A 23736-nucleotide genomic window follows, 5' to 3' on the forward strand; every position below is an offset into this window, starting at 1 on the left:
GTCAGAAATTGCTGAAAATTTGTTATGTGCCTTTGAATGGTGCATTATGAACACACAAAAAGTATGGAGTTTAAATAAGTTCAAAAAAATGAAATCCCTTTGTAAGAGATGAGTTCTCGTTCGAAACGCTGATACTTCAAGAGAGATTGTCCGTTTTGTACATGAAGTGCATCCAGTTTTTGTCGTAGCCCTCTCAACTTTTTAACACATGCTATGTGGGTGAAATGATGATAGCATGCCAACTTTCAACATTTTCAGAGTTCATTTGTAGTGCTTTTCAATTTCAGGGTAAACTAGCTCAAAAAAAAAAGTAAATACACGAAAAATACCAAATGAAGTCAGAAATTGCTGAAAATTTAGGATGCGCCTTTGAATGGTGCATTTCGAACACACAAAAATTATGGAGTTCAAATAAGTTTTAAAAAATGAAATCCCTTTGTAAAAGATGAGTTCTCGTTCGAAACGCTCATACTTCGAGAGAGATTGTCCGTTTTGTACACAAAGTGCATCCAGTTTTTGTCGTAGCCCTCTCAACTTTTTAACACATGCTATGTGGGTGAAGTGTTGATAGCATGCCAACTTTCAACATTTTCAGAGTTCATTTGTAGTGCTTTTCAATTTCAGGGTCAACTAGCTCAAAAAAAATAAGTAAATGCATGAAGAATACCAAATGAAGTCAAAAATTGCTGAAATTTTGTGATGTGCCTTTGAATGGTGTATTTTGAACACACAAAAAGTCTGGAGTTCAAATAAGTTCACAAAAATGAAATCCCTTTGTAAGAGATGAGTTCTCGTTCGAAACGCTGATACTTCGAGAGAGATTGTCCGTTTTGTACACGAAGTGCATCCAGTTTTTATCGTAGCCCTCTCAACTTTTTAACACATGCTATGTGGGTGAAATGATGATAGCATGCCAACTTTCAACATTTTCAGAGTTCATTTGTAGTGCTTTTCAATTTCAGGGTCAACTAGCTCAAAAAAAAATAAGTTAATAGTTTGGATAGTCAAAATAATTACTTTTGAAAATAGAATATAGTTTTGCATTATTTATTCAATTTCAAACACTTTTCATTATCATAGTTTTGTCAAATTCTCAAATATGCAAAAAGAATTTTCAATAAACATAGTTTTTAATTGAAAATAACAAAATGGTTAATAGTTTGGATAGTCAAAATAATTTCTTTTGAAAATAGAAAATAGTTTTGCATTATTTATTCAATTTCAAACACTTTTCATTATCATAGTTTTGTCAAATTCTCAAATATGCAAAAAGAATTTTTAATAAACATAGATTTTAATTGAAAATAACAAAATAGATAATAGTTTGGATAGTCAAAATTATTAATTATGAAAATAGAAAATAGTTTTGCATTATTTATTCAATTTCAAACACTTTTCATTATCATAGTTTTGTCAAATTCTCAAATATGCAAAAAGAATTTTTAATAAACATAGTTTTTAATTGAAAATTACAAAATAAGTTAATAGTTTGGATAGTCAAAATAATTACTTTTGAAAATAGAAAGTAGTTTTGAATTACTTATTCAATTTCAAACACTTTTCATTATCATAGTTTTGTCAAATTCTCAAATATCCAAAAAGAATTTTTAATAAACATAGTTTTTAATTGAAAATAACAAAATACGTAATAGTTTGGATAGTCAAAATAATTAATTTTGAAAATAGAAAAAAAATTGAAACTATATGAGAATTCATAGAGAAAATTCAATCTAAATTGAAAGTGAACTCATTTTGAATTCAATTTGAATTTTCTCCACAATTTCGAATATAGTTTCAATTTTCAGTAAGTTTAGGCCCGTAAGCCTACTTTAGAGAGGAGCTCGATGGACAAGCTGCGACGGGGCTTATAAACAAGTGTTAGTCCCCCTCGCTGGGCGAGGTGGGACTAAACTTATCGTGCAGTCGAGGAGGGGCTTTAGTCCCGGGTGGAGCCACTCCCCAAGACTAAAGACCCCCTTTAGTCCCGGCTAGAGCCATGCACCGGGACTAAAGACCCCCTGCTTCCCGCCTCCTGGTCTACCCGAAAAGAGGCCTTTAGTCCCGGTTCGTGGCTCCACCCGGGACTAAAGGGGGTCTTTAGTCCCGGATCGAGCCCCGAACCGGGACTAAAGATCCACCTATATAAGCGGGAGTTAGAAAATTTCCAACCCAAATCGTCCATTTCTCTTCTTCTTCCTCTCGTTCTCCTGCCCGGCGCGGCACGGCGACGAACTCGACGACGTCGTCAGGCTGCCCGGTGTCCTGCTCGCTGCCGCCTGCCGTCCTCCTCGCCGTCGCACCGTCCTCCTCGCCGCCGCGCCGTCCTCCTCACCGTCGCGCCATCCTCCTCCCCGTCCTCCTCGCCACCGCGCCGTCCTCCTCGCCGCCTGCCGTCCTCCTCGCTGCCGCGCCGTCCTCTTCGCCGCGCGCCATCGACACCTCCGGCCGGTGAGCCCCCCGCCCCTCCTCCCCAACACTCCGGCCAGTAGAAGAAAAGAAGAAAAAGAAGAAGAAAAGAAGAAAAAGGAGAAGAAAGGAAGAAAAAGGGAAGAAAAGAAGAAAAAGATTTTTTTGTCATTTAATTCCTATTGTTATTAGGTTTGTGCTAGATTATTAGGGTTAGTAATATTTAGAATTAGGAAAAAGGAAAATAAGAAGAGGAGGAGAAGAAGAGGAAAAATAGAAGAAGAGGAGAAGTAGAAGAAGAGAAAAAATTAGAAGAGGAGGAGAGGAGAAGTAGAAGAAGAGAAGAGGAGAAGTAGTAGAAGAAGAGGAGAAGTAGAAGTAGAAGAAGAAGTAGAAGAAGAGGAGTAATAGAAGAAGAGGAAAAATTAGTTTAGGGTTACAAGAAGAAGAAATATTGTATAGTGTATATGCTTAAGTGTTAATAGTGTTTCTTAGATTATTGCTTAATTTTGCTATTGTATATCTTAAGTGTTAATAGTTTAATTTTGCTATTGTATATGCTTAAGTGTTAATAGTTTAATTTTGCTATTGTATATGCTTAAGTGTTAATAGTTTATCTTTAGCAAGAAAATTAATAGAACTAGTTTATTTTTTTAGTTCATTTTACGATGCCTATCCCGCATCCTCGTCGTCGACTCGGTGGAGGACACCTGCTTGATCAGAGGGGCCCTGTCCGGGACTGGGCTCCGCCCGACTGGTATTGGGAGGTGCTACCTTCCGGGGGGCGTAGGTTGTTGAGGAGCCAGCCCGTCGTTGACCCGATCCTTGTTTGGTGGCGGTCGCCTGGGCCAGTGAGGGTGCCGAGGCTTCCGAACACCGCGGAGGTGGTACGTCACCGTGTCAGCGAGGAGGATGAGCACGTCCGTCGCTACATGGTTGCGTTGGAGGGCAGGTTCCAGCATACCTGGCAGGTTCTTCGGGGATCTCACTGGAGCTATGATCCTGTGATGGTTCCTTCTCTTTGGGTGTCCACCGCCCGCGCCGATACCCGTTGGGCGCTACGGTTCTAGATGTATCAGTGATGCTATATGTATGATAGTATTCGAGGAGTATTAGTGATAATATTCGACGATGTACGGACAAAAGAGATGATGTATTTGCTTATAATTGAATGCATGCTAATTTGAATACTACTTTATTTTACGATTTGGTTTTGCCACGACCCGGGACTAAAGTTGTTTTGGAACGGAGTTCCTGATAGAATACTTCTTTTTTGGTACAAAGGTTAAGGGAATCCGTTTTTTGCAGAACTATGGATCCACATATCAGGAACCTCGAAGAGGAAGAACTTCTCGAAGATATAATCAAAGACGGCCCCGACGTTGAACCAGCTGAATCTCCGTCGTCATATCTAAACCACGACGTTGGAATGGAGGTCGAGCGACACGAAGATGAAGCCGATGGGGCAGGAGATAGGTCCAATGACGGAGAAGGTGATAGCTCCACTGATGGAGAAGCCGGTGAAGAAATAATAAAGTCCGGCGAGGTATACATATGAAGTTCGACAATCACTTATAATATGTGAAAAATATTGGAGATAGCTCTATATTGTATACATATACATTCATTTGACGAATGTTTCTCCCTCTTAGGCCTCCACATCGAGCAAAACTACGAAACGAGGCCTGACTAGAAAGTTGGATGCACGGATGCGTTACACCTTTGAGGTTATAATGCCTACGGGCGAACCCAAGCTTCCTAAGAATGCTGCTGACACATTCAAGAAGCAATGCGGAGTTCTCGTTAGGGATCACGTCCCGATCAGCGTTCGGGAGTGGAACAAGCGCAAAGGGGCAGCCGATAGTGACTATGTCGCCGAAAGGTACAAAGATAATCTTTGGAATGATCTCATGTCACATTTCAACCTGCCAGAATGTGAGAATGAAGACGCCGCAGACAAACTGAGGGCCAAAGTCAAGCAGTTGACTCTAAAGAAGATGGCCGAACTGTTCCGTAGCTAGAAGAAGAAGCCATGGAAAAACTATCTGAAGACAAAGAAAGTGCCAGTATTCGAGGGGTATCTAGCCAAGCAGGCGAATCACTGGAAGGCATTTCAAGAGTACAAGGAGTCAGAAGATGCCCAGGCATTATCAGAAAAGAACAAGATAAATGGCGACAAGAAGAAATATCACCACAAGCTGGGGCCAGGGGGCTATGAGACTGCCATCCCAAAGTGGGATAAGAAAGAGCAAGATCTGCTAGATAAAGGCATCGTACCTGAACCACTCCGTGATGAGTGGGAATTGAGAGCAAGAAATTGGTTCCTTCTGCATGGTGGGTCGTACGACGAAAAAACAGGGGACCTCATCTGCAATGACGGTCTTAGGATACCCAGGGAGAATTGGAAAAGGATAGTGAAAGAAATTAAGGAGGGAAAAAGAAAGTTCACTGCAAATAGAGATAAAGATTTGCTCACACTGGTCCTCGGCAATGACGAACATGGAGGACGAATGCGAGGCTTCGGTCCTTCTTACCCGTGGTGGCTTGGGTTTGCCAGAGACCAAGACACTTACAGAAGCCGAGAGAGAGCAAAGAAGCGGCAGCAAGATGAGGAGAATGACAAGTTCAACCAGTTGCTTGCGAGAATTAACGAGCAACAGAAGCAAATTGATGAGCTTAGAGGAGTACGGCGCCAGGAAGATCCTACACTTGATATTACCGGCGCCCCATCTAAGCGGAAAAGCAGCGTGGCTGAATCTGAGGCCCCGCCCGACGATGCACGAAGAATGATAGAGGGCGGTCCCGGCTACCCCGTGGATGGAATCAAGGAGTCAACATCATGTGAACTCCATCAGAAATTCAAGAACATATCCATGAAGGTGGCCGTCGGACAAGCTTTACCTTCTGGCCCTGATGCACGCTGGCATGGCCGTGAGATTCCAGCTGGCTTTGCTAAAGTCGGGGTGGATGAAATCATGACGGGGTTTCATGATATGGAGCTCGACATAGCTAGACCCGAAGATGAGAGGACACTCAGAGAAGTACTGGGTGGAGTCATCCTATGGGACAAGAACTACATCAAGCTTCCAGGCTCGACCCCAAGGACAACACCGCCTCCGAGTCGTCGCAGGTCACCTACACCTCCATTACCTCCAAGCCCTCCACATGACGTCGGCCAGCACAACACGAGTCCATCTCGATCACCGCCGCCGGACTTGGGTCGTCCGTCTCCGCCGCCGCCCGCACAAGATACTAAGTGGAAGCGTGCCACCAAGAATGCTCCGTCGATGATTCCTAAGCGACGAAGCCCCCCAAAGTGCAAACGGTCGCCCCTCCCAAAGGTACCTCATGCTAATCTTCCTATCAGACCTTATGATCGTACCCCCGAGGAAAACGCTAGGATAGCAAAGGAACATCATGATGCGCAGATGAAAAAGAAGGAACCCGAGCCCCGCCCGGAATACACCGAGAAGCAAATAGCATGGGCAAAAGACTTCATAACCCTTCCATCACAGTATGACTTACACTATAAGCTTGATGACTATACACGCACATTGCAGAAGGAAGTGAAAAAGAGCAGCTCACGTGCAAGTGCAAGTGGGAGCAAATCAAGTTCAACTACAAGCAAGAAAAAATCAGACGTTCCTGAGCTTGGACAACAAGCCAAACAGTCTATCCCACCCCTCAAGGTGTTAACCGAGAATGTTCCCTCTCCGATGCAGGGGCAAGCTTTTGAAAGAGCAAAGGAGTTGGCGGCTGAATGTGGTATCTCGGTTGAAGATTTGCTGGCTTCCCAAAACGACAGGATACCCAAGGCTGTGGTAGCCCCTGAGAAGCTGACCTTTAGAGTGGCTCAGGTAAGTAGTAGTATGATATACTTCTATTAATTTTCAATACATTTATGATGCTAGATTATTATTTTGATTATATATATTCTATTCTCGTAAAGTGCGACCAGCAGCCACGGGGAACGCATCTATGCAGATACTATGTTTGCGAGACCATTCGCACGTTTACCTCTGAGCTCAAGGATCACAGATTTGACGTAAGCAATGAACATTCACACCTCTATTTTTACCTGTCATTCTTTGTTATCATGATTGACATTCATATTCATCTCCTCTTCTTATATAACACACGGCCATGAGGACGAAGGTCCTACCAGAGCAACGCGCGATTGCTGTTGCAGAGGAGCTTGCGGGATTTCTGAGGGCGGAAGCTATAGATGACAAATGACGATTTAGTGTAACCAGGGGCCATTACTGATGTTCGTCCATGTAATCGAATAGACGGGCTCTAGTCCCGATAATTCAGATCTGCATATAATTGTATATATATGCTCGCTTGTAAGATAAGTTAATCTTATATATATATGCATAATTATTTCTATTTAAATTATATGAAAACTAATTCCCGAACACCAAACGAGGCATCACGTTAATCTCCCGAACACCTAAACCCTAAAACCCTAAAACCCAAAAATAATTTCATTCAAAAAAAACTCAAAAACCAGCAAAATCTGAAAATCTTTAGTCATGTTCCGTGTAACGAACCGGGACTAAAGGGCCTGCCCCTGGGGCGCTACGAGACGCCCACGTGGAGCACCTTTATTCCCGGCTTGTAACAGTGTCGGGTCTAAAGGTTAGGTCTTTAGTCCCGCTCCTTTAGTCCCGGTTGGTGAACCGGGACTAAAGCCCCTTACGAGCCGGGGCTAAAGGCCCCGTCCCCACTAGTGCGAGATCATCGTGTCCAGCGACCGCCTCCGGAGCTTCACCATGGTCCGCTGCCACGACGCCCGCCGCGTCGTGCTGCGCACCCGTCTCCTGCGGTCCCTGCGCTACAAGGGCGGCCTCCCTTCGGACACGTTCCTAGAAGTCCCCGACTACGGCGAGGTGGCGGCGCTGACCATCGATATCTGCGAGGACCTCACCAGCAAAGCACCATTGGAAGTCGCTCCGGCCTTGGAGCTCAATAGCCAGTTTAAGAAGCTGACGTACCTTCACCTCGCGTTGCACCCCTCGATGGCCTGCTACAGCAGCGAGATCACAGCCATAGCCCGCGGCCACCTACCCAAGCTCCGACACCTGGTCCTCAAGGGCTTCTTGTCCGCTGATCACGTCGTCCGGTCCGTCACCGTCCTGATCTCCAGCACCCTAACCCTGGAAGCCCTGTCTTTGTTTCCTCTGGATTCCAAGCCATCGACGAAGAAGACATACCGTCAGTACTCTGACGATGAGTACGACGGCGACTCAGATTCACACGAGACGGAGATGTGCGACGACGACGACATATACGATGATGATTGGATGTTGAGGAGGATCAACATCAAAGAGTAGTGTGGGAATGGCTTCGAGGGGATACTTGCATATTTTTTGCTGTCGAATGGTGCGGCGCTGGAGGAATTCTCAGTGACCTTAGCGTATCCACTGTGGTCACGCAGGGAGGAGATTGCAATGGAGTTCCGATCATGGCAATATAATCCCAGGACCATAGTAACTTTGGCAATATAATCCCAGGACCATAGTAACTTGTAGATAGACAAGGGATATCTGACTTGCTCGGATCTTACATGAAATATATCCGGTTTCGCTCTCGACAGCGGCGACGGAGCTTTCGTTCTGGGCTATGTCATCGGTGGAGCTTTCATTCACAGTCGCAAGTCGCGACGGCTTATGTGGTGAGTGTATTCGGCACGAATTAGATCTGACCAAATGGGGCTTATGTGGTGAGTGTATTCGGCACGAATTAGATCTGACCCAATGGGGCTTATGTGGTGAGTGTATTCGGCACGAATTAGATCTGACCAAATGGGCTGGCCTCTGTTTTCGACGTGATCCAATTGCAAACGTCGTTGCAACATTTTCTCCCCTGGTGTGACAAAAATGGTTCTAAAACTGTTGAAATATTTCAAATATATGAGTGTAACAAAATAATTCATAGGCAATAGAGGGGGTCTACCGAAGCAAAAGTGAAAAACTTATATTTAGAAACCGAGGGAGTACGAGTTACAGTGGGCATTCACAAAACTATCTATTATTTCCTCTGCACCAAAATATAAGACAATATGGAGGGAGTACTAAGCTGAGACGAAAAACAAATTGGCTTAATTATTAGGCAGGCATTGTTATTGCTAACACCTCAATAGGCTCCCCGAGCTGCAACGAACAAACGTTGAGACCGCCCTTTATTGATTATTGAGGTAGCATATACTCAGCTTCATATACATCTGTTGAGCAATGCAGTAATCCCATTAAAGTGATTTGGCTGTTGCAATGAGATTGTCCACGGTTAAACCAAACTCCTTGTATATTTTTCCAGCAGGGGCACTTGAACCGAAGCGGTCAATGCCAATTGCTTTGCCCTTCTGTCCGATGTACTTCTCCCATCCCAGTGTGACACCGGCTTCGATGCTAATTCTGGAAGTAACCTCGCTTGGTAGTACACTCTCCTTGTATTCCTCAGACTGCTCCTCAAACAATTCCCAGCAAACAAGCGAGACAACCCGTACAAATTTTCCCTCCTTCCTCAGTTGCTCTGCTGCTTTATCGGCGATCTCTAGCTCGGAGCCTGTGCCGATAAGGATGAGGTCAGGTTTGTTGCCCGAGGAATTGTCAGAAATGACGTATCCTCCCTTAGCAACGCCTTCAACCGATGTACCTTCCAGCTGCGGGAGCTTCTGCCGAGAGAGTGCAAGGATAGATGGCCTCTTCCTGTTCATAACCGCAATCCTATAAGCCACAGAAGTCTCGGTTCCATCAGCTGGTCGGAGCATTAATATGCCTGGCATTGCTCGGAGGCTGAATAACTGCTCAACCGGCTGATGTGTCGGCCCATCTTCTCCGAGTCCAATGGAATCATGAGTCATCACAAAGATCACTCCTGATTCAGACAAGGCCGAAAGGCGTATAGAAGCTCTCATGTAATCAGTGAACACAAAGAACGTCGAACAGTAAGGTATCAGGCCAGGGCTGTGTACAGCAATGCCGTTGCAAATGGCACCCATCGCATGCTCTCTAACACCAAAGCGGATGTTTCGTTCTTCAGGGGTGTCCTTTTGGAAATCACCAAACATCTTTAGTAATGTCATGTTTGATGATGCAAGATCAGCACTGCCTCCAAGAAATCCAGGTATTACTTTAGCAAGAGCATTCAAGCATTGTTGAGATAGGTTCCTTGTAGCATCAGCAGGACTTTCACGGGTATATTTCTGAAAAACAAACAACGGAAAAAAAATCAGACTTTCAGGTATATATTTCTGAGATTGATGAATATTACATAGATAAGAAAATTATGGTTCAGACGACAACTCACCGGAAGAGCATCCTCCCACCCAGCCGGAAGCCTCCCTGATATTATGCTATTTAGCTCGGCAGCCTCCTGCTGGTATTTTTTTTCATACTCTGCAAACTTTGCATTCCACTCAGCTTCAAGAGAAGCACCCTCGTCAAGATGGTGAGCCCAATGCCTGGAAGGAATGAATATTTAATCAAACTTCAGTGCAGAACAAACTAAGTTCAATTCAATGCCATATTACTATGTGATAATTTGAAAACTGAAATGTAGAGCCTCCGCTCCAAACAGAAGTTATGTCTCCACTGACAAATAATTGTCAACAAGGTTCATAACTAAGAATTTTTTCATCGGCATTCGCCAACATAAGTATGCTATCTTGTCAAGACTATACCATAAAATTTGTATGTACCATTTGGAATGCATGGACAATAGAAATGAAAAAAAAACATGTTCAAGATTGTATGAAGCATGCAACTTCCAGAAGAATGGCCGAGGTAACAACTACATGTTTGAATTTCTTGATAACAGAATAATTTGTTTGCGAGTACCGTAATGCTCTGCAGCTTGAGCTCTACAAGAACTACACTGTACCTTTTCACCTCATCAGGCACATGGAAAGGCTCATGAGCCCAGGAAAGGTTTTTTCTGGTTGCCTCAACTTCTTTTGAACCTAAAGCGCTCCCATGGATACTGTGGGTGCTTGCCTTGTTTGGAGATCCATAACCAATTGTAGTAGTCACCTACATATACAAGACCAGTCCCAGTTGTCACTTGTCTGATAAAACTGTATCAAACTGACAAACAGAAGATATACTATTACCTTGATAAGAGTTGGCTTATCTTTGACCTCCTTTGCTTCTTTTATTGCTGCACGAATGTCATCATAGCCAGTGTTGCCATTCTGCACCCAGATAGTATGCCATCCTAGGGCCTCATACCGGGCAAGCACATCTTCAGTGAAAGCAATAGCCGTACTTCCATCGATTGATATATGATTGTCATCATAGAAGGCAATCAACTTTCCGAGACCCCAGTGGCCAGCAAGGGAGGCGGCCTCATTCGCAACACCTTCCATTTGACAACCATCCCCAAGTATAACATACCTGTGAGAATATGAAGAGAGAGAATTATTGTATTACCCCTGTGTCCCTATGCACATTAGGTCAGAAATCACATCTTATCTAGCAAGTAAATATTAACTTACGTGTAATGGTCCACGACGGTTAAATCGGGTTTGTTGAAACGAGCAGCTAGGTGCTTCTCAGCAAGTGCTAGTCCAACAGAGTTTGCAAAGCCCTGCCCCAGAGGACCTACATAAACGAAAACATCAGAACAGTTCAGGCAAGCATAGTTTTTTGGTAATAGAAGCTTTAAAACGTTCACTGCTGTAGATGTTGAAGAGGCAAACCAGTTGTGACTTCAACACCATCTGTCTCAAAATTTTCTGGATGACCAGGAGTTCTACTTCCCCACTGCCGGAAGGCTTTCAGGTCATCTATCTGCATCAACAAACAAATTCATAGTGCACATGTCAATATTCAGACAAATTAATCCCAGATAATAAAAGAAAAAGAGGAACTAGATGTTCCCAAAACATGATTTTCTAACGGCTCAACAATGTTCTACCACCTGGACATACATTCGTCAGAATTCGAGATAGCACAAATACAAACTTCTGAATTTACTTCAGAATTCGACATATACATGTATACTGAAAGTCTGTGGATGCAGATTACGGTAGATCTCTTTTCAGATTCCACTCATGAATATACACCTGAAATTTCAACTTTTATCTTACTCCTGAAGCAAGGTTTGAACCTTCTATGATTATATTTTGATCAAAAAAAAAAGTAAAAACGGTACTTACGTTGGTCGTGTGACATGAAACGAGTTCAGAGTTCAGGCTTTTGACATAGCACACTTTGAGAAAACAGAGCATCGCATAGCACAAGTAGAGAGTATTTCTGAGAATCAAGAACCAAAAATGTCAAGAGAGAGCCGACCGTGACGCCTTGGTATCCGGCGAGGTGGAGCAGGGCGTAGTGGAGCATGCAGCCGTGGCCGGCGGAGAGCACGAAGCGGTCGCGGTCGAACCAGGCGTGGTTGGCGGGGTTGAAGCGGAGGAACTCGTCGAAGAGGACGTGGCCCAGGGGCGCGCAGCCCATGGGAAGCCCCGGGTGGCCCGACTTGGCCTTCTCCACCGCGTCCACGGCCAGGAACCGGATGGTGTTCACCGACCGTTCCACCAGCTCCGCCGCCGCCGGCTGGGCGCGGAGCGCGGGTCGGCGGCCGAGGGACACACGGGCGCGACCGACGAGGAAGCCGCCGGACGCCAAGGCGGCCGCCTTGGAAGCGGGCGACATGGGAGCAGGAGTCGGCGTCGCCATGGTTGTGGCTGGCTGGGTCTGCGAGGAGTGTCCGCGGCGGTGGCGGTGGCGGTGCGGCAGCTGGTCATGGACTGGGCTAGCGGTGCTGCCACGTGCGACCTCCACGTCGCCGGACGATCCTTCCTGAAGCATTCCACGTCTCCTGAAGCCCTGATGACCGCGATACACTTTGCGCCTACTTAGGCCCTGTTTGGATTCATCCACTTTATATAATCTGGTTTTTATAAGCTATTATGTTTTCAAACAGGGCAGTTTATACTATAGATTATAAAAACTAGATGACCAGATTATTAAAAACTCATAAGTTACTCTAACCCAGCTAAAATCAGATTATGGATTAATAAAGACATGTTACCCTTATTAACTTTGAGCTATTTACAAGGTACTGCCACCGCACCGTTTTCCCATCGCAAAAAAACAGAGGGCAAACATGTCATTGCACAATTTAAAAGCTGGTTTACAGTTTATATAATCTGACCTCCAAACATGCCCACCTAGATTATTTTTATAAACCAGTTTATACAATCTATGTTCATAAACCAGATTATTATAATCTGTTATGGTTCCAAACAGGGCCTTAATCTTGTAGTTGTAGTACTACGTGCCACCGCGATACATTGTCATGTGTTTTCTAAATACGAGTAATTAATTATGATATTCAACATCTTTTGCAGTTGCAACGGTAGCACGGATAAAAATTCGAAGGTTGTAAGCTGATGGACATCTCTTCGCGGTCGTAACAGTCGATGCATCGCGGAAGATTGTGGCTACGGTGAAAAACCGACAAGCTTGTTCAAGTAAGGTAATAGCCCTTTGTGCGATGCAGAGGTAGCCGATAATGCAGGGTGGTGTAGCCATGACTAAGGTAATCGTGCAAGGAACGCTGTGGTCGCTGTCGAGTCGAGGGTGGTCCCCGTCGAGGTAGTCGCCGTGGAGCCAGGGGCGCAAGGATGCGTCGTATTAACCAGGGACGCGGTGGTGTGTAGGGAAGAAGGCGATGTTGATGTGGCGTCGTGCCGGGTCTGCGTGGGAGACACGTCGTGGGCAAAGCCACGCTTCAGTGTTGCCCGCATCGGGCATGCGTAGACGGGATGAAGTCGGTGTTGATGAGGCGGCACATCAAGTTTGTCAAGTCCGGGGACACGTTGTGAACAAAGTCACGCTTCAGTAGTAAGAGGCGGACCATGAATTTTTTTTAAGGTGGGGCGAAGTCTCACTAAGATTTTTTTATGCGAATCAAAAGAGTCAATAGACATTAACAATGCACACCGATAATGAAAATGTAGACGTGTTTCAATGAAAAATAACTAAAATATACCAGTAATAAAGCTTTTAATGACGTCTAGAAGACCCTGGCAATGGCAGTGCCCTACCCTCCTTCTGAAAATATTGTGGATGCTACATGGACCACCAACATATTTACGAAATGTGGCAACCGCATTTTTCCAACAATCAAAACCCAATTTGAAGAAAACATCATGCCCAAACTTATCATTCATTCGGTCATGCTTAAAAAGATAACAACAGAAGCAATAGGCCTTATGCTTTGTTGCACTACATTCCAACCAATCAAAGTCCTTATACCATTGTGGGGGGAAAGTGCAACTTGTTGGTTGAGTTGTACCCATTCGTATATAAGCAAATCTGACATCATCTTTAATGTTGGAGGCAAATCTATCAAGTGAAATGCGAAGTCCTGGATCATCATTTATATAATCTTCAATAAAAACAGTTATACCTTCTACTTCATAAACTTCAACATTCTCTTCCACTATAGCTTCAACAGAATCTATAGTTTGTTCTTTCACTTGAGTGGCATGTACAGAAATATTGACACTTTCTCGGGTGTTTGAGTTCGATTTCGAGCTGCTGCCACTATCAAGCATTTTAAAATATCTTGTCAAACCTACAATTCACAACATTAATACATCACTACAAACAGATTTGATTGAATTAAAGACTTGAAGCTGCTGTGAAAATGCTACAAGATTTAAAAAAAATGAGAAACTACCTCCTCTCATTTTCTTTGGATTTGCTATGTTCAAGGGAGGGAGTGCTGAACTGGGCAAGCGGTGCTGCCACGTGCGACCTCCACGTCGCCGGACGATCCTTCCTGAAGCATTCCACGTCTCCTGATGACCATGATAAAAAAAAAAGTCCACCGCGATACACTTTGCGCCTACTTACTTAACCTTGTAGTACTACGTGTCATCGCCAAGTTACTTTTGATATCTACTCTGATCGATTCATAATATACGAACCATATTTTTAGCACACTAATCTGCGTCCGCGTGTCGGTCGAAACTTTCAGCAAATCATGCAGCAAAAATCGTTGATGATGGCAAAAACAAGGAACGATGTATTAAATTTCGGTCGCAGATGCAGCAAAAATATCAATGTGGTTGTTTCAAAAAAACGATGCTGATGATGCGTGGTAGAAAAACAAAATGTAGGTTGTAGCAAAAAGATCCGGTGAACTCGGGTTGCAACTCTGACGAATGTGGATGTAACTTTTTTAGTAAACGTTTATAGAAAAAATTGATAGCGTTTGTAGCAATAACCAACACCGTTTGTAGCGAAAAAATTCGATGAACTCGGGTTACAACCAAACGTGGATGCAACTTTTTTTAGTTGACAGTTGTAGCAGATTTAGACGCTGATTATAGCAAATTTGGCCGCCGATTGTAGCAAAACTCGATGATGACAGTGGTGACCATGCAACTCCACACAGCGTCGTTTGTAGCCATGCAGGTGCCGCGTTTGCAGCACGGGAGGAAAAAAACTATGATTGTAGCAAATTTGGACGCCCTTTGTCGCACAACGCGGCCATTAGATCGCGCGAATCGCACGTCTCGCGTGCGGGCGCGCTGGTAGGAAGGCTTTCCCTTTTTAACGGTTACATGGAGGGGTTCAAACTTCGGAATAAAGGGAATTGATGCAATTGTTGGTGTATTGATTGAGGCTCGTGTGCAAGGCAAGACATAATAAATCGGACGATGTCTTGTGTTTTCTAAATAATCACAATGCTCAACATCTCCTGTATTGCAACGGTAGCGAAGCAGACAGTGAGACCGGAGAAGAATCTGAAAATCATAAGTTGACGGACATGCATTCCTTCATAATCGTAGCAGTCTATGCATCGCGGAAGTTGTGACAGTAATGAAAACCGAGGAGTTTGCTCAAGTAAGGTGATAGCCCTTTATGTGATGCAGAGGTAGCCGATAGTGTAGGGTGGTGTAGCCATAGCCGAGGTAGTCGTGCGTGGAACGTCATGTTCGTTGTCGAGTTGAGGGTGATCTGTGTCGGGGTAGTCGCCATGGAGCGAGGGGCGCAAGGATGCATCATATTAGTCAGGGACGCAGTGCTGCGTCGGGAAGAAGGCGATGTTGACGACCATGAACCAGATGGTGTTCACCGATCGCTCCACCAGCTCTGTCGTCGCTGGCTGGACGCGGAGCACCGATCTGCCGCAGAGGGCCACCCGAGCGCGACCGAGGAGGAAGCCGCCAGACGCCAAGGCGGCTGCCTTGGAAGCGAGCGATGTGTGAGCAGGAGTCGGCATCGCCATGGTTGTGGCTGGGTCTGCAAGGAGTGTCCGCGGCGGTGGCGGTGTGGCAGTTGGTCAAGGGAGATTGTTGAACTGGGCAAGGTGGTGCTGCCACGTGCGACCTCCACGTCACCGACCGATCCTTCCCGAAGCAATCCACATCTCCTAGTCACCATGATTAAAAAATATCCATCGCGATACACTTTGTGTGTCAATTACAACTGTGGTGCTACAACTTGACGTAAATGGTGTTAGAACTTGTGGCATATATTAAACTAGTGCAACAACTTGGCTCGGGTGTGTAAATACGGTACAAATCACATTTGATATGGAAACAACGCTGACTTGGCATGCCAATGTGGCGTGGATCCCGCTGTCAGCAAGGGGGAGCCAAATTGGAATGTGGGTGGCCTGTTTTTTTGTTTTTTTTCGAAAACTCCATACACATCAGAAGGAAAAGAAAAGGAAGGCATTTTATTTGCCAAAACTCCATATAGCGTTCCAAGTAATGTCTCGCTTAATAAACCAATATGTAATGTCTCGCTCATATTATACTATAGCGCCATATAACATGATAATAGTGTATTTTAAGGATGGTGTTGTTTTGTTATAGCATACTAGATTTTCCATTGCTAATCACAGATAATGTGTTAGTTACTTATGAGATTTTTCATACAATAAAAAAAGTGATGAAAAAATTTATGTGTGGTAAAATTGGATATGTACAAGACATGTGAACCTTTTTGAAAAAAAATCGTGTTCAAGCTAGGTTTAAGGTCAGTTTTTTTGATAGCTTTTTTGGGCTTTCAGAATAAGTTGCCTCCTACCCAGCTGGGTAGGGGGCAGCTTATTTTAGTTTATCCTAAAAGCTACCAAAAGAATTGCCCTTACATGTGCGGTGGGTCAATATGGTAATGCAATGTGTGATTACAGTGGAATATTTTGTTCGTTTTAAGTTAATGAAAACATAGACCTTTAAGTGGAAAGTCATGTTCTGCTTCCGAGCTCATTTGAGCCCGGGATGAACAATAAAATAGAAATAGATGAAAAACTTTTCAACATATTACGAATCTTTTTGGGTGCGGACATTAATTTTTTTTGAAGTACTTGCAAAATTTCATCAAAAAATGACATTCATAGAAGTTGTGAAAAACAAAGTACTCCAATGTATGAACACTAATGACTTTTTTCAATGTGTACATAAGAAAAATCAGATTTTTTTCATATTTTTCTGAAGGTACTATTCATCCGACCTCACAAACACCACGTCCTCTTTAAGCCCACTAGAGGCTTGTAGGGTTGAGGCAAGAAGACGCCATGTTATTATACTCGGTTCTATTATGTACTAAGTGTTTAACTACCCTGATTGCTTATGAAGAGGAGAGTGGATACCTATGTGGAGTAAAGGTGCGTAGGGATGCCTCATCTATCTTTAATCTATTGTTTACATATGACTCTTTGATTTTGATGAAGGAAGATTTAGGGAATGCACATCCTTTAAATAGAGTTATGAATTCATATTGTGCACGTCTGCACAACTAGTTAAGTTAGTATGAATACATCTAGCATGCCACGTGCGGCCTCCAGGTATCTTCCTGAAGCAATTAATCCACCTCTCCCAGAGACCATGATAAAAAAAGTCCAGTGCAATTGTACTCATGTGGAATGGTATTATAAAATTACTTTTGACAATCTATTTTTTTATCAAGAAAGCAGATGATTCTTGCTTATGTTCTTGTTTACATACACTGTGAAATTATAATTTTTGGTTGTCTCACATTCCTGGCCAAGCAGATGATTCTTGGTAAAAAAAATGCTCTAGGGCCATTGGATTTTTGTTAATAAAAGCACTTCAAAGTTTTAACCGAATTCATAATGCAAGCAACTAATAAAATTAGATAAAAATTCAAGGGATGACATTTTTCTTCCACACAAACTGGTTGGTTGCATGCCGCTCCATCATCGGAGCAAACATCAAGTTGAGGTAGACGGAAAGTCATCAAGATCACAACCAGCGCCATGGAAAAGAAGCGGTCATAATTGGAAGAGCCGAATTCAAGAGCCAGACTTCCGTTATAACTCATGGGCATATTGTCGTCACCCATGGCGAGGAAGGAACACCATGACGGGTTTGTGCCCGGAGGACCAAATTGTAGTGGGAAGTTGATGGTGCTGGTCCGTCGATATACCATGAAAACCCTAGTCCCATCGTCTAGAAAAGAAGGCAGGAATCTGCGTGCATGAGTCGGCAAAACTCGAGCTGAACTTATTAACGAGGCTACCATTGTTCGAACCATCAATGATGCTCCACTGCAGAAACCTAACCTTAAGCTATCTATGAGGTTGCACCGAGGCATCGAGGTTCCTCACACCTCACACATCGAGAGGCAGGAAGAGGTGGGAGACCAAAAATTCAACGCCAATGGTAGCAATAGTGGGAAACGGTTGCTCACCCTAATCGCATCTAAGAAAAGGAAGAGATGATAGTTTGGATGACTCTCAGGACTAAATTTTGTATGTTACATAGATAGAAAAGACATACAAAAATAAAACTTTCACCCTCCAAGTTTCCATTCATAATGTGATAAAACAAGTTACAAAAATACAGTAGTTCAATACCATAACTCACAACTCTAATGTAATTATGATATAGTACGTTCGGCGGCATCATTGGGCAATAGCAACGTATAGATGAATATTGTTTAATTCCTTCCATATTATATAAAAGAGAAATGCAAATTTAGTATTTTTGATAGTAAAATTTATTTAAAGGTTATGTTTCCAGGCAAGTTTATTGATTTATTTAATAATTATATTAGGCCATGGTTATGTTGACGGGCTTATCAAAGATCCAGCTAAATGGGGTGAGTGTCGTGGGCTTGGCCTTCCTGCGTTGGTGGGCCTTTTCCTCCAACCTGCGGATTTTTCGTGGCAGCGCGCACACATAGTCCCGCGCACGCCTCCCCTCGTCGGAGAGCTCGCCGGCCACCAGCTCCTCCACTCCCCACTGCTTTATCAGGTGCTCCAGAACGCTACGGTAGTCGGAGGCCGTGTAAATGCCGGCCTGCTGCGCCACGGCTGCGTAGTGCGCGAACAGGTCGTCGTCGCGGCCGTCGGTCACGAGGGACGCCGGCATGACGATGCGCAGCCGCATCATGTAGGCGAGCGCGCGCACGGCGCCGTCGGGGTCGATCTTGAACAGCTTCCCCACGATGCGCGTGTAGGCCAGCTCGTGCCGCTTCTCGTCGGCGGCGATGGCGCCGCATATGCGGGCGAGCGCCATGTCGCCGTGCTCCTTGGCGCGGCGCGCCGTGTTGCCGTGGGAGATGGAGGTGGCGCGCTCCTGGAAGGCGACGTAGATGAAGCCGTGGTAGGGGCTCCGTGCCGCGTTCATGACCATGCCGGAGTTGATGAGGTTGTGGATGGTCCTCTCGACCTGCCGCATGTCGACGCGGCCGGAGAGGAAGAGGTACCTGTTGAGCACGTCGCCGTGGCGGTTCTCCTCGGCGGACCAGCCGCGGATCCACCGCGCCCAGGCGGTGCCGCTGGAGCCGGTGAGGTCGCGCACTCCCTCGAAGCGGTTGGGTATGCTCTGGTACGTCGGCAGCGCCTCCTCCGTCACCATGTTCCCCACGAGGCACACGAGGTGCGCGTCGGGCAGGCCGGCCGCGCGCGCGGTGATGTCGGAGCAGGCCGCGTGGAAGCCGTCGGCGCCCAGCGACGCCAGGTCCGGCAGCAAGTCCGTCGGCTGCCACGCCACCTCCGCGGGCTTAAGGAGCGGCACCACGTTTGCCTCCGCCCAAGGCTCGAGATGATGGAACACCTCCAGCTTCGCCGGCTTCAAGTACATGAGCCACTCATCGTCGGTGCCCTCCTCCTCGTGCTTAGCCGCAACGGCGGCTCTCCGGCCAGTTCCCGTGCTTCCCTTACCGAGTCCTGCTATTTCTGCCATGAATCTTCCTCCATCGCCGGCGCTACTGCATCTCCTGCAAGCAAGCACAATACGTAGTAGAGTACATTTCATGTATGTATATACCTTACGCTGAATTCATTCTCGCCTAGAGCAAAAATACGTACCAGTAGGTGATGTTTGTGAGTACTTGTTGGAGACCTCTATTATTCCCTCTTCTTGTCCATGGCCTCGCTAGTGGACACATGAGCAATGAGCTTTGCAACGTCGACATATCCGAGATGAATGAATGAAAGGTGTATCTTCTTTTGCGTGGTTGGACTGTATTTATAGAGCAGCCTTTTACATTTCATATTATTTCCGGAGTAACCCCCATGAATGCGTGATTTTTTTCATAAAATTCCATGCTCCACCCACCTCATCTCCCATACTTCTGCATTTCGTCTTCAAATTTAAATCTATTATGTAATTTTTGAACTGGAAGTCTAAATTAATTTGCATAGTTGTGTTCATTGCATAATGCAATATTATTCCTTTTTAGTTATTCTGTCATGGTTTTATTGGTTTGTATGACTTTATGTGAGACTTGAACAAGTACAACAAAAAGTTGGCTACGTACGTGCATCAATTGGTGAGCAGGCTGAGGCTTCACAACCTAGATTCCTCACTTTAGATTCACTTCCAAGCTGTCTACGGTGAAAACATAAATTAGTGAGAAGTACATGGTCTACTGCCTGCTATGGCCATGGATCCTCACCCCACCTCCCCCCCCCCCCACCCCCACCCCCACCCAAACTTGACCTTCTCGGCCAAACTGTGGGTTTTTATCAAGGATTTACCTTTTTTGTCGATGTTTTCCTAGAGAAAGGAAATATTATTTTTTTGTATAGGTGGTTGAATTTTGTGTGTGTTTAGTTATGTACCAACATTCAAAAGGGCAAATGGAGTGAAGGCTTATATGTGGGGCTTCAAATTACCGTTTTCGTTTAAATTTTGGAAATTGAATTTGAAAAAAAGGCCCAGAATTTACCTTGAATTTATGTACAACCGAAATTATCTAACAAATAAAGAAAATTCTGACCGACCAAATTTTCCGAAGTTTAGATCAAATATTGAAACCCCAATAGTATATTCATTGTCCATATTAGTGTTTTATGTTGGCTATTCATATGGAATGATTCAGAATATCCTGTAGGAAATAATAGGGGATAGACATGGCATCCGCATTGCAGTATGTGCATGCAAGCCGACACTACTAAAGTTTCTGCTAGATTTGCTTTCGTCGGCCCAAATAAATGGCCACATGTTTTTTGGCGCAACAAAAATATTTGAAAGATGCAACACAATCAAAATTTTAAATTTGACCAATCTATGTTTCATAAAAGAATAAAATAAAAATGTATACAATGAGTGGCACTTGTGTAGCTGACCTGCAAAGTTACAAGGCTGCATAGATGGATCAACTATGACTGAGTATTTGTATAGCTCGCTGAGGAAAGGTTGTCTACACGTCCATCGATTCGCAGCCGGCCGGCTGCATGCTGTAATTTCATGAAATACGTACGTATGCCCATTTGATTGCAGCCGGCGGCTTCGTAGATTTAGAGGTGTTAACCGCTGCCTAAACAAACTTGTTAAACATGGATGATGATGGGCGCTGTTTTGTAATCAATTCCATATGAAATGAAATTGGGGGCTGACGCTCCTTTGATCGAAAAAGACGAACTTATTACCCCCTCCGTTTCAAAATATAAGTCTTTTAAGCGATTTTATTAAAGGTATACATACGGAGCAAAATGATTGAATGTATACTCTAAAGTATGTCTATATATATTCGTATGTAGTTCATTACTGAAATCTCTAGAAAGATTATATTTAGGAACCGAGGGAGTAGACAACAACTGCATGATTTTATTCGCCTTGGGAAGGTGCTGAGTTGAGTCCTGGTAGGCTCGAAAGTCCTTATTGAATATTGAGTACTACTAATGGGAAGCTGCTAATTAAATTCTCATAGTGTGGAGTGGACAACATGGAGAATAAATAATATAAATGTGGTCATTTGAGGTACAGTCGTTTGTTGCAGCTTGGAGCGCAACAGAATTCAAGAAGGATAGCCGCCCGAGACAAATTCTCATATTAGAAGGTTCACACATGGCGGCAAAAACATTGCACGCACAGGGATAATGGCCGACACCAATATATGCATGAAAATAGATACTCCCTCTGTATCTACGTGGGTGTTTCTTTCCAGGGACTTTTTGGTATAGGGACTAAAAAAAGTCCTTTTAGTCTCATGTGAGAGAAACATGAGGGACTTTTAGGTACTAAAAGGGGGTATTTGGGACTAGAGGAAGAAGTCTCTATGGAAGGGACTTTTTGGGACTTTTTTAATACTTTTTCCAACAGTGCCCCTATTTTTAACATGTCATTTAATAACATCTAGTACACTACTAGGGGTAACATGGTCTTTTTACATGTCATTTAATGACCTCTCACTAGTGGAAAACGGGCCTTTGGCCGGGACCATTTAGTCCCGGCCTGCCTCTGGGCCGGGACTAAAGGCCCGGGCACGTCGCCCCAATTCTCAATGCCTCCCTCGAGGCTTTAGTCCCGGCCCGTAAGGAGCCTTTAGTCCCGGTTCGTGTCCCAAACCGGGACTAAAGGGCTACGCGGTGGGCAGTGGTGGTGGCAACCGTTCGTATCCCCCTTTAGTCCCGGTTGGTGGCTCAACCCGGGACTAAAGGACTAACACGTGGCCTGTCGTAGTGGTGGCGACCGTTGGTATACCTCTTTAGTCCCGGTTGGTGGCTCAACCCGGGACTAAAGGCCTAACACGTGGCCTGCCGTAGTGGTGGCAACCGTTTGGTATACCTCTTTAGTCCCGGTTCGTGGCTCAACCCGGGACTAAAGGCCCAAACGGTTTGCATCCTGCGTCATTTCGGGCGATGAAAAGCACGAACCGAAGCGTACAGTCGCCATTTCTCTGTTCTTCTTCTCTCTCGCGTCGCCCTCTCTGTTCTTCTCCTCTGTTCTTCTCCTCTCTTCTTCCCTTCTCTTCTTCCATCATGCCAACTAGCTTTCGTAAGGTGCTCGCACATGGCACGACGATGCTCGATGTCGTGTACACGAACCTGAGCAACGAGGTGCCGTTTTTTCTTCAACAGTTGAAGGAAAAATGGTTTGACCACGCAGCGGATCATGAGAAGTTCTTGGGGCTTGATCTGGAGTACACGGCCGATCAACGCGGTGTTGCCGTCATCCAACTATGCTTCGCACGCCATGTCTTGATCTTCCAATGGGCGAGGTAAGTTTTGAGGCTTTCTTTGATCCAAGATAATGACATTGTAAGTTTATTTGTTTCAATCATAGTTGGTTCCCTTCAAATAGTTGTAGTGAAACAATTTTTATTAGTTGAAGAGGAGCACAATCTAATTGGAATAGTGTTCCATAATCTGAAAAATCGTATTAGAATCAACTAGTGTTTAATATGTTCCATTGGAATCATAGTTGGTTCCCTTCAAATAGGTGTAGTGCAACAATTTTGATTAGTTGAAGGGGAGCACAATCTAATTGGAATAGTGTTCCATAATCTGAAAAATCGTATTAGAATCAACTAGTGTTTAATATGTTCCATTGGAATCATAGTTGGTTCGCTTTAAATAGTTGTAGTGAAACAATTTTGATTAGTTGAAGGAAACACAATCTGATTGGAATAGTGTTCCATAATCTAAAAAATCTGATTGGTTCACTAGTTCCATTGAAATCATAGTTGTAGTGATACAATTTTATGCGATGTTCTTTGATCCAAGGTTATGAAAATTGAATATAGCTAGTGAACTCTCTAGGTTCCATTGGATAGCAATATGATATGTCATAGTCATGAAAATTGCATATAGCTAGTGATCTCTCTAGGTTCCATTGGATAGCTATAGTGATCTCTCTAGGTTCCATTGCATATGTTCTATTTGAATCCTAAAGATAAGTTTCTCTTTAGTTGTAGTGAAACATGTTTCCTTATTGCAGCAGTATGTAACATTTGTTCCATTTTAATTTGTTTCTGTTGTAGGAGTGACAAGCATTGTCCAGAACTCATGGAGTTCCTTCGCAGCGGCATCACTTTTGCTTCCGTTGACATAAGGAACGACAAGCTGAAGATGAGGCACAGCTTCGGTATTGAGATACCAGCTGGTTGC

General features: G+C 44.3%; 2 protein-coding genes across 2 annotated transcripts; both read right to left on the reverse strand.

Annotated features, from left to right (window-relative positions):
- Nucleotides 1–8365: 8365 nt before the first annotated feature.
- LOC123429329 (transketolase, chloroplastic-like) lies at nt 8366–12201 on the reverse strand. Its single transcript, XM_045113381.1, has 7 exons — nt 11703–12201; nt 11108–11198; nt 10904–11009; nt 10520–10802; nt 10291–10439; nt 9718–9871; nt 8366–9613 (listed from the first exon to the last, which is right to left on the reverse strand). Exons 1-7 carry the CDS (start codon nt 12084–12086, stop codon nt 8657–8659), a joined length of 2124 nt encoding a protein of 707 aa, XP_044969316.1. The 5' UTR covers nt 12087–12201; the 3' UTR covers nt 8366–8656.
- A 6219-nt stretch (nt 12202–18420) lies between these two features.
- On the reverse strand, nt 18421–19835 carry LOC123429330 (acyl-[acyl-carrier-protein] desaturase 7, chloroplastic-like). Its single transcript, XM_045113382.1, has 2 exons — nt 19711–19835; nt 18421–19619 (listed from the first exon to the last, which is right to left on the reverse strand). The coding sequence occupies exons 1-2, from the start codon at nt 19815–19817 to the stop codon at nt 18449–18451; spliced, it is 1278 nt and encodes a 425-aa protein (XP_044969317.1). The 5' UTR covers nt 19818–19835; the 3' UTR covers nt 18421–18448.
- Between the last annotated feature and the right edge of the window lie 3901 nt (nt 19836–23736).

This window comes from Hordeum vulgare, chromosome 2H (assembly GCF_904849725.1).
Source record: "Hordeum vulgare subsp. vulgare chromosome 2H, MorexV3_pseudomolecules_assembly, whole genome shotgun sequence".
NCBI classification, from domain to species: Eukaryota; Viridiplantae; Streptophyta; class Magnoliopsida; order Poales; family Poaceae; genus Hordeum; species Hordeum vulgare.